Genomic DNA, 10,242 nt, shown 5'->3' with positions numbered 1-10,242 from the left:
ACTCTCCTCTCAAGGATCTTTCACACTTGTTCCGGCACGGTTCCAGTCCGGCCGGCAAATCAAATCGAACGTTAATGTTTCGTTTTCACGCGGGCGTGCATATTGATTGGTCCATTCGATTTGAGTTGACGGCGCCGGACCGGAATCGTTCCGGAACAAGTATGAACGATCCTTCATACCACCAATTCTTGCATGTAGCCTACACCTATATATATATATATATGATCATTAATATGAAAATAGTGCAAAATGAAATTTAAAATTTACCTCAAATTGTATCAGAACTGGATAAGATCAACTGAGAGGTTCCCAAACTGTCATCCATTCACAGAGGTAGAGCCCAGATGAATGATGCCTGTAACAGTGACTGCTTTTATAACAGCCATTACATTTTTGTAGAATTTGGCATTTTTGAATGTCAAATAAAGTTAATACCGGCATCCGTTATAAATCAATATTGTTGCCATAAAAATATGTTTTGCTGGTAAAGCTTCTTCACTAACTGCTGATAATTTGTTGTGTTTAAAGTTGTATTTGTTTTTTAATGTGTCAATATTGACTGTATATCACAATAATACGGGTAATGGACAATGATACTTTCATCATTCGGCCTGATAATAAAACCTGGAAACGTCATAGTTATATTATTCCAGTAAGTCCAGTTGAATAGATTCATTTTTTTCTAAACTTAATACTACCTGGAAGAATGACTATTCATATCCGTAATAAACCGTATTTCTTTTTTTCGCCCACTTTTATGGGTAATGAACGAACAATCTTTCTCATATTAATAACAAAGTTACAATATCAGACAACGTCAGTCGCAACGCAAGGACGTCAGTCGCAACGCAAGCGAATTGACCAATCACAATGAACGGTTCGAATAATCCATCGTTTGAATGTGTCAATTTGTTTGCGTTGCGCCTTACGTCATTGTGTTGCATCCTAGTGGAAACCAAGCTTTATGTACATATACATTTTATTTAAAAAAAGATGCGTTTTCCCCGTTTCAAAGACTTTATTCAATATCCATTTTAAGCCCCGACAAAGTAAATCCTTTTTTGGTGCCATACATAGGTTCTCACTTCTGGGCTGGGCCATGGCCCATTGTTTCTTCTTGCGCTATTTGCCAAATGTTAATAAATAAATACAGATGTTGATCATGTTTTTTGTATGTTTTTATTTGCGTTTTTTTTCTGAATGTATCGAAATCAAATCAAATACCGTAATATATAATATAAACACAATACTTTATAACAAAACAAGGTGGCCTATAGGCCTACATGTCATGTCATGTCATGGTTACCGTATAAATTACATTTTAAGGTGGTGTTTGGACTTCCAATGATGGACACACAAGAGGCGAGGCAAGCGTCATGTATAATGGACTGGTTACCAACCCCAGTAAACATATGATGTGTTTAAGTGATTTCCCCTACCCAACAGAATACCCCACTTATCTCAACAACCATCACGTGATAAAGTACTACAGAGATTATGTTAAACATCATCATTTAGAGAAATATATTATTTTTGACACGGAAGTTATTGACGTCAGACCAGCAAACGACGCCGGGGGTCAATGGATTGTAACAACGAAACATGGGAAGCATAAAAGCAGTGGCATATATGATGCGGTGATGGTTTGTACGGGGTGTTACTCTAAAATCAGAATGCCGAATTATCCGGGTATGAACGAGTTCAAAGGTCATATCATGCACAGCAATAAATACAGAAATGGAAAAGATTTTGTTGGTCAAACTGTTGTCATTGCTGCGTCTCATTCAGCGGGTGATGTAGCAACGCAGTGTAGTCACCATGCAAAAGCGGTAAAGCTCTGTCTACACTATCAAACTTTATGTGACAAAAAATGTGATTTGCCCATATATGGAAACGATGATGTCATTGCCATATTTGGGCACATCGCACTTGTTTGGTCAAACTAGTTTGATAGTTTAGGCAGAACTTAAGTTACTACAGCATATAATAATAATAATAATACTTATCATGTACACAGAGGCCTAAACTGTCAAGGTCTATTACAAAACGCAATATTTAATTTAAATATGTTACCGTTTGTCAATTTCCATGCAAGAGTAAAAGATTTTTATTTCAGACTTATATCAGCTTTCGGAAAGTCTGCAACGTTTTAGGAAGACAAGGACCAAATGGCATGCCAATCGATACAGTCATGAACCGTCGATGTTTGACTGTGTTGCCTAAACCCATACAACTGGGAATAATGAAATATCTAATTGAATCGAGAATCGTTGTCAACAATAGCAACGAATCAGTAAAAGAGGACCTTCTTAGTGGAAGTTTTATGTTAAACGATAGTCTGCTGAACCGAATAGCCAATGGCGCTCTGGAGGTAAAGTCACGTGTGGAAATGTTTACTGAAGATGGTGTCAAGTTTGTGGATGGAACGACTGTAAAATGTGTCGATACTGTGATCTGTGCTACAGGCTACTTCACAACCTTTCCATTCATTAGTACTGATATTTTAGATGGTAAGGAAATTCCGTTTAACATTTGCTAAACGTTTGTTGTAAATGTTATGTGATTCATATCAAAATATCACTATTAAAATAAATTTGTTGGTTTAAAAGGTTTGGACTCTTTGGAAGCAATTTTGAAGTTTAAAAACTTCAAATGATTTGTTATACTTAATTGATATTTATTAAATACACAGTTTCTTGTTTTGAAATTGATTAAAATAAGTTTTATCCTCCTTTACGAACAGAAACCAGACTTGAACTCTACAAGCTTATTCTATCTCCAAAATACCCGACACTTGCGTTTATTGGAGCAGTCGGGTCGCCAGGAGCACTTGGTCCAATATTTGAATTACAAGCTCGATGGACTACGTCTGTTCTTTCAGGCAGAATAATCTTACCTGCATTGAAGATCCGTCAAAAAGATGCAAAATCACGAATTGATAGTATAATACAGAAATTTGGCTATCAAAAGATTTTAGTAAGAATATCTATAGTAACTTTTAGCCGATTAGCGAACCATTCGCGCGAATCGACAGCGTCAGCTTATACGCATGCGCAGAGCGAGGGATTTGGAAGAAAAAATGAATACGCATGCGTATAAGCTCATGTTTTCAATTCGCGCGAGCAAATTCGCCTAGTGGAAACTCGGCTTTAGTAGCATATTTAAAGGTGTAATTGTGATTACATTCAATCCCGTAAAGAAATGATGTTAAACATATGACGTAATTGTTTAACTAATAAATTGATTTCTATTTTGTATAATAGTTACCCTCAGTCCCATACCAAGACGATTTAGCAAGAGACATTGGAGTGAAGCCTACACTCGGTTTATTTTTAACGAACCCTAATCTTGCTGTGAAAGTGTTCTTCGGACCAGCATACCCTTCATCTTACAGGCTTAAAGGACCCCGTCGCTGGTCTGTTGCGAGACGGACTATCATGAGAAGCGGGGAAAATATAAGTAAAACGACAGGAATAGTTCAAATAAGCCCACATTTCATCCCATTTATTTATCTTTTTTCGTTACTTTCGGTTCTGATAATTTTAATGAATTGTACTAAATAATTACATTTTAAAATTATTATTTTCTAATGTTACCGTACTTAATGTTATGATGTACATTATGATTGAAGTGGAACACGTCTTATCAATGTAGTATTTATCATTTTATGAACCATTTATAACCAGATGAAATAAAGTATTTTTGCAGTTTTACAAAACATAATGCGTTCATTCATATCTTGTATCTATTGGGGATCTATTCACGAATCTTTCATGCATTTGACGTTTCTGATTATTCGTATTTTATTCGAATACCGGTGGTACCTATAAGGCTATAGTTGTCTTTGACAGCTCTTGTCTCTCCTCAGTGCTCCCCTTTGTAAGTATCACTGAAAGGAATATATAAATATATCTGTAGCTTTGCCGCGCGCTATATTTCAAAAGCGATAGTATCGATAGGCATGCGCAGTATTATTTTATTACAGTATATCATTATCAACACGGTATACCCTTTAAGTCATGTTCACGGTTGACTGATTTATATAATTAATATTCACCGGTGTGGGTTGTTATTTTAAAGATCACAAAATGGGTGAGAAGCGTGTAGCCGTGATAGGGGCTGGGATAAGCGGTCTTGTAGCCATCAAATCATGCCTAGAAATGGGCTTTAAACCGTGCTGTTTTGAGAAGCAATCGTCCATTGGTAAGCTTGCCGTATCATACGTTTTGATACCGATTTTGATAGTAGGCTTAGGCTATCCACGTGACTCAATGGGTCACGCTTAATATCCGGATTTCCAAGCTTTACTTATGGCCAAGAAGTGTAGGCCATGCAGTATACGAATCCAAGGGTCATTTCACACAATAGGACTAAAATACTGTTTTATTCTCTGTGATCATTGGCGCATATGTAGGATGAATTTATGCCTAGGTTTTGATTGTTCTGTATTCCACGATTGTATCACTACGTTGCATTGCGACTCAATGTCATGATAGGAAACTACTGTACAATGTTCAGGGGCGGACCCAGGGGTGTTGCCCTAGTGGCCCGGGCAACACCCTTAATTTCATACTAAATGTTGTTTCTGCCACTAAATTAAAATTGAGTCCCATTTCATCGTATACAATATCAATATTTATACGTTATAGAAGTCCAGTCTGGAAGAGAATATTTGTAAATTGGCAGAAACAGCAGTCACCAATTGGCCCACTATACCGCGCACAGATAAGTGTAGATAAGTTTCTGAGCATGCGCAGAATGAATTTCTGATTGACTAGTTGCTTGTGGTGCGCGCGTCATGAGAGCAGGGAGATGTATCTCTCTCTTGATGAGAGGTACGAAAGGAGGCCAACCCACACTGTGTTCGGGAAAAACCCGTCATATGGGTCGTCGATTTGTTCATAATTATTGCGTTTTTCCATAATTTAAGGCCAAATCATAATTTTGCGTATAGTTTTGTTTTTCCGTGTATTTATCTTCATTTCTGTATACGTCCGTAATATCTATATATATATAATTCTTTTTAAATATTAGGCATATTGCAAAGGCCAATGATCGATTTGTCCATAATTTATATTGCGTTTTGCCGGTATATTTTTCATAATCTAAGGCCAATTTTTAGGCCAAATCATAATTGTCCGTATAGTTCTGTATTTCCGATGCGTGTAGTTCCCTTTATCTTCACTTCCGTACGTCCGTAAATATTAGGCCGAATTTCCGTAGTAATAATAGAGTGTGGTTTAAACAACACCGTTGTAAAGTTTATAGTGGATAAATAAAAATGAATTTTGGAAATTGTGGTTTTAACATCTGACTTTATTTAGCATCTAGCCTAATTCAAAATAATACAATTCAACGTTTTGCTCAATATATTTTTAAAATTATTAATTGATAATAAATTTACATTAATTGAGTACAGTTATTAGAATGTATTAAAGTACCTTAATCGGGGACTTCCCCGTGACGTTTGCATTGAACGAAAAAAAATGTTATCCTATATTGTTAGTCGCGTATGTTTACTACCGCTGGAATATTATAGTCTACAATCCTCTGTTTGCTATAGCGCACTATAGAGTGAGTGACATTTCCGGCGAACTAGAGGTGCAATTTATCATGAATTTTACGTGCGAGAGTATCATTTGCGGCCATCTAGAGGTGTTATTTAACAAATTGCTCGCTCAAATACTCAGTGTTAGAGTCTTTGGGCAACCCTCTTAAAATAGTCCTGCGACCGCCCCTGATGTTTGCAATTACCTTATTCTACTGTACAGACACAATCGTAACAATTATGCATTGTCTCCTTAAGCTTTATGCATGTTTAAATTCGTAAAACAAATCGCAATGTGTGGTCAAAGAAAAGTGTGCCTTTGCACGCCGCCATGTGTTGCCAGGGCAACAAGCAGGGTAACACACAGGTGAGTGAGGTAAAAACGTGACTTTCATCTCAAATTATTACGGAAACAGCGTGCAATTGTTTATTATTTTATCGTTTTACCCTGGCGTACAGCGTAGCACATTTTATACATTTTGCGAATTGTGCTCATGTATTTATTAAAATTAATGCGTTCAATAACACCTGGCTACTTTTACGAAATTCCTATTGGTCTTCCAGAATAGTAATGGTTTGGTTTGACATCTTTTTCAGGTGGAGTATGGGTCTACGATGAACATACCAACAGAGGAGAGGCTAGTGCCATGTACGATAACCTAGTAACCAATACCAGTAAAGAGATGATGTGTTTCAGCGACTTCCCATTTCCCAAAGATTATCCGCCATATTTACTTATTCATCACGTGATTAAAAATCTACGCGATTACGCTAAACATTATGACTTAGAAAACTACATAAGTTTTGACACAGACGTCACGGGCGTCAAACCGGTAAGTGACAGTGCCAGAGTTGGACAATGGAATGTAACAACCAGAAGCCTAGAGGGTCAGGCCGTTACGACGGTATTCGATGGTGTGATGGTTTGCACTGGGGTTCATTCTAATGTAATAATGCCAGTGTTTCCAGGAATGGATGAGTTCAAAGGTAAAGTGGTGCACAGCAACGCTTTTAGAAAAGGAGAGACAGTTACTGGAAAGAATGTTTTAGTTATTGGTAAGGATGAAATTATTACAGTTTTGTCATCAGTCACATCCACAGTCATTATTTAAGATACTATATTGATGATTGTAATGCTCTGTCTACACTATCAAACTTTATGTGACGAAAACATATGATGTGACCATGATGGTGTCATATCACTACCGTATTTGGGCATATCATATTTAGGAACTTAACAAACTAGTTTGATAGTGTAGACAGAGCTTAAGTTTAATCGTTTTCTTTTTCTTTACATTATGGAGACTTTCCAATGAACATTCATTCTAGTTGTTCATTTTATTCTCATCGTTGCATTAAAATATTTTATATATATATTTTTTAATTTATCCGTAGGTGCGTCTCATTCCGCAGGCGATATATCAACCCAGTGTAGCTACTATGCCAACATGGTATGTATTATTTGTTTCATATTGCATAATGACTCGCCGTGTTTTTATTTTCAGCACTAATAGCTAATACTGTCTTTGCAAAGAGGAGTCGTCTTGTCGGGAGAAAATTAAACATGTTTAAAGGTCTTCCAAAGACTTAAAACACATGCCACGCACCCGTCTCGTCTGGATTCAACAGCAGTGAAGAGTCAATACGTTTCGTCAGACCTCGTCGTACGAGGCTGTCTTAGTTGGCCTTAATTCGATGGAAATAATCATATTTTTTATAATTTTGTTCCTGAAAATGTGATTGTGGTATATTTTATTCACTGCCTTAAAATTGCTTCATTCTCTGTGTCATTTCTCAGACGTATATCTGTATGCGTAGCGGTTGTTATCTACTTTCTAGACGAGGTCCTAAGGGACAACCGCTCGACTCCTTAGTAAGTCGAGGCGCATTACACGTACCCGAATGTATACAAGCAATGGTTATCCAACGAATGTTTGAATCTAGAGCAGACTTTGACAGTCTCGGTGTCCGATCAACCAAATCGATTTTTACTGCATCTAAAATTATGTGCGACACATTTCCGGATCGGATCATGAACGGAACGATTAAAGTTAAGGATAACGTTGAGATGTTTACGAAGACTGGTGTAAAATTTGTAGATGGGACATACATTGACAATATTGACATCGTAATCTGTGCCACTGGATATCGCACTACTTTTCCATTCCTTGATCCTGATATTTTTGACGGTAATATTAATAAACGGTTATCCGGTATTTTTGAATACTTTTTGAATAAATCGAATAAACAGTGACACGCGCAATATTAAAGACAGCTGTCCTATTTTTTGGAACATGACATTGTATATATTTATTTCAACAATATCATTGATCTCTAGTGACATAAGACATAAACATGCAAAAATTAAAAATAAATTAAAATAGACATCATAATCGTCTATAATTAATAAACATGTGTTATTTAATGTACAAACAGTGATGCTTATTTTGTGACGTGCCACAATTGCTGTTTTGGCCATTTTTAAAGAATCCACATTGCTTGATTAAAAATAATACTACTATCACGTCAATTACCGTAATTGTTTTTGACGTTCGCTTAACATTTAAATGCTGCGTCTGAAGATCGAAACAAGTTGGGAGGAGGCTCCTCTACTCCCCACCCCAGGAGATGCTTGCTTCCCTATTGCAACTGCATCGCATAGGCCTTTAATAAGTACTTTTTGTATTTCAGACACTAGGTTTGAGCTGTATAAGCATATTCTATCGCCTAAGTACCCTACTCTTGCATTCATCGGCATTCTTAGTTTGTTAGGAGGATCTACAATACCGGTGGCTGAGCTGCAAGCCCGCTGGGCTACTTCCGTCTTTTCTGGCAACTTGCGAATTCCAGAGTTACAGACTCGACAACGTGATGCCAAACATCGAATTGATTCTCTCATCAAAAGGCATGGCTGCCTAAAAGTAGCTGTAAGTAGGTATAATAATACAGATATATTGTTTAAACCTACTGTACTGTGACATGCTATTGAAGATGAGAAGTTAAACAGTTATTTTAACAATATTGCTAATTTTACTCCTTTTACGACATTAATTAATCATATACATGACGTTTATTTTAGATTTCACACCTACCATACCAGGAAGAATTAGCCGGTGATATTGGTGCTAGGCCGAGCTATACGCTGTTTTTGACCGACCCAAAGCTTGCTGCTAAGGTGTTCTTTGGACCAGCATACCCTTCGTCCTACCGACTTAAGGGACCACACCAATGGCATGGAGCGAGACAAGCTATCATGAATGCATGGGGAAATACAGTAAATCCAACAAAAACAAGGCAAGTTGATGTGCAAAATCGCACATCTATATTCAAACCACTTCTCGTGGTCACCGTTTCTATGTTGATTGTTATTTTAGGAATTTATAAAACATAATTATTGAGACTGTTTTATTACATGGAACGCTAAAGAATTTATATATTTCTATAATTGTTTATTTTTATATTTATCAAATTCCTAAAAAGCGTTAACATTCGTCATTCAGTGTTTGTGTTTTAATAATTTTATATTTACACCACCTTTTATATTTAGTTTACAAATTGATTGATTGATTGAAAAACACACAAAAGCAAACGAAATAGATGTGACACTGAAATAGGATTTTATTCCATTGGTCGTTGAGTAATTTAACTGCACATTGCAAGTGACATGAATATTTACAACCCATTAAGCTTCGTTCCCACTATAACGCAACGCAAGGACGTAAGCGCAACACACGTAGTTAGACCAATCACGACACGATGGATCATCATCTATCGCATTGTCATTGGTCAAATTACTCGCTTTATTTTTCGCCCTTGCGTTACCTCCTAGTGGAAATCACGCTTAAATATAAATCCGTAAACGAATTTACAGTAATAATGGCTAAATATGGCGCTGCAATACCTGATGAAACAGCATTCACAATGCCTTCGTAATGTTTTGCACGTACGTAAGGCCGGTTATCTGATCAGGGAGTGTTCCTTTATTTCCATCAAACACAAGAAACGTCAAACAAACATCAATTAGACAAGTAGAAATTTGAGATTAAGTACAGATTAATTGCTTCTGAATTATATTAACACTGTCTGTAGTCTGCTAAATTGGAGTATTCCCATTTCACATTATCTACCTCAAATTACATTAATGGCATTATTCAAATTACGTGTATGCATTCACAGTTTATTAAAGAGTTTATCGCTTTGTGCAATTTCATTGTGTTATTGTATTTCATAGTTTTTCATCAGATACATTTAGAAAAAAGCACGGTCACGGCGATGTTCTATTGACAGATTTTGTTTGGATTTCTTAAAAGGTTAAAAGTAATTTATTAAATTACTTTTGAAATCAGTTTAGTACGACCTATATTATCCTTGTTCCATTCGTAACGGAAGGTTCTTCATGCAGTCTTTGAAGAAGGAACATCTCGGATGACTAAATACAAGGGAGACAGAATGAATGTTTCTAGTTGCATAGGCACTGCATCACCTATTGATGACATCGTCTTCTTTGATGTTTTTTACTCGTCATTTGTTGCGCTTGAAAATGTGTTTGTGGCTGTTATAATCGCGTCCACGCCTAGGTTATGGAAAAAACAAAATATTTTTATTTGTTCGTTAGCATTGTCTGACGTAATTTGTAACATTACTTTATCTGTTCATCTTACTGTTATGCATATGAATTCGCAAATGTACGCATT

General features: G+C 36.5%; 2 protein-coding genes across 3 annotated transcripts; both read left to right on the top strand.

The window, feature by feature from the left end:
• Positions 1–1,376: 1,376 nt before the first annotated feature.
• LOC144838111 (flavin-containing monooxygenase 5-like) lies at positions 1,377–3,654 on the top strand. Its single transcript, XM_078693470.1, has 5 exons — positions 1,377–1,829; positions 2,117–2,510; positions 2,744–2,976; positions 3,264–3,459; positions 3,632–3,654. Exons 1-5 carry the CDS (start codon positions 1,377–1,379, stop codon positions 3,652–3,654), a joined length of 1,299 nt encoding a protein of 432 aa, XP_078549596.1.
• A 416-nt stretch (positions 3,655–4,070) lies between these two features.
• LOC144836961 (flavin-containing monooxygenase 5-like) lies at positions 4,071–9,753 on the top strand. 2 transcript variants are annotated; one of them, XM_078691912.1, is made up of 6 exons: positions 4,071–4,203; positions 6,146–6,604; positions 6,944–6,999; positions 7,347–7,737; positions 8,240–8,475; positions 8,628–9,753. In XM_078691912.1, the coding sequence occupies exons 1-6, from the start codon at positions 4,089–4,091 to the stop codon at positions 8,937–8,939; spliced, it is 1,569 nt and encodes a 522-aa protein (XP_078548038.1). In that variant the 5' UTR covers positions 4,071–4,088; the 3' UTR covers positions 8,940–9,753. The 2 variants fall into 2 exon arrangements, with proteins under 2 accessions (XP_078548038.1, XP_078548039.1); XM_078691913.1 differs by having other exon boundaries at positions 8,240–8,483; positions 8,628–8,805.
• Positions 9,754–10,242: the final 489 nt, after the last annotated feature.

Source organism: Antedon bifida, chromosome 3 (assembly GCF_963402885.1).
Source record: "Antedon bifida chromosome 3, ecAntBifi1.1, whole genome shotgun sequence".
Lineage (NCBI taxonomy): Eukaryota > Metazoa > Echinodermata > Crinoidea > Comatulida > Antedonidae > Antedon > Antedon bifida.
This window is presented reverse-complemented; position numbering and strand designations above follow the sequence as displayed.

What these genes read in the sequence shown, in the direction of transcription:
- LOC144838111 (XM_078693470.1), top strand. Translation starts at nt 1,377, where the DNA reads ATGTATAATGGACTGGTTACCAACCCCAGTAAACATATGATGTGTTTA. An exon ending in GTAGTCACCATGCAAAAGCG is followed by an intron (nt 1,830 to 2,116) that starts GTAAAGCTCTGT and finishes TTTTTATTTCAG; the next exon opens with ACTTATATCAGCTTTCGGAA. An exon ending in TAGTACTGATATTTTAGATG is followed by an intron (nt 2,511 to 2,743) that starts GTAAGGAAATTC and finishes CTTTACGAACAG; the next exon opens with AAACCAGACTTGAACTCTAC.
- LOC144836961 (XM_078691912.1), top strand. Translation starts at nt 4,089, where the DNA reads ATGGGTGAGAAGCGTGTAGCCGTGATAGGGGCTGGGATAAGCGGTCTT. An exon ending in TGAGAAGCAATCGTCCATTG is followed by an intron (nt 4,204 to 6,145) that starts GTAAGCTTGCCG and finishes CATCTTTTTCAG; the next exon opens with GTGGAGTATGGGTCTACGAT. An exon ending in TGATCCTGATATTTTTGACG is followed by an intron (nt 7,738 to 8,239) that starts GTAATATTAATA and finishes TTTGTATTTCAG; the next exon opens with ACACTAGGTTTGAGCTGTAT.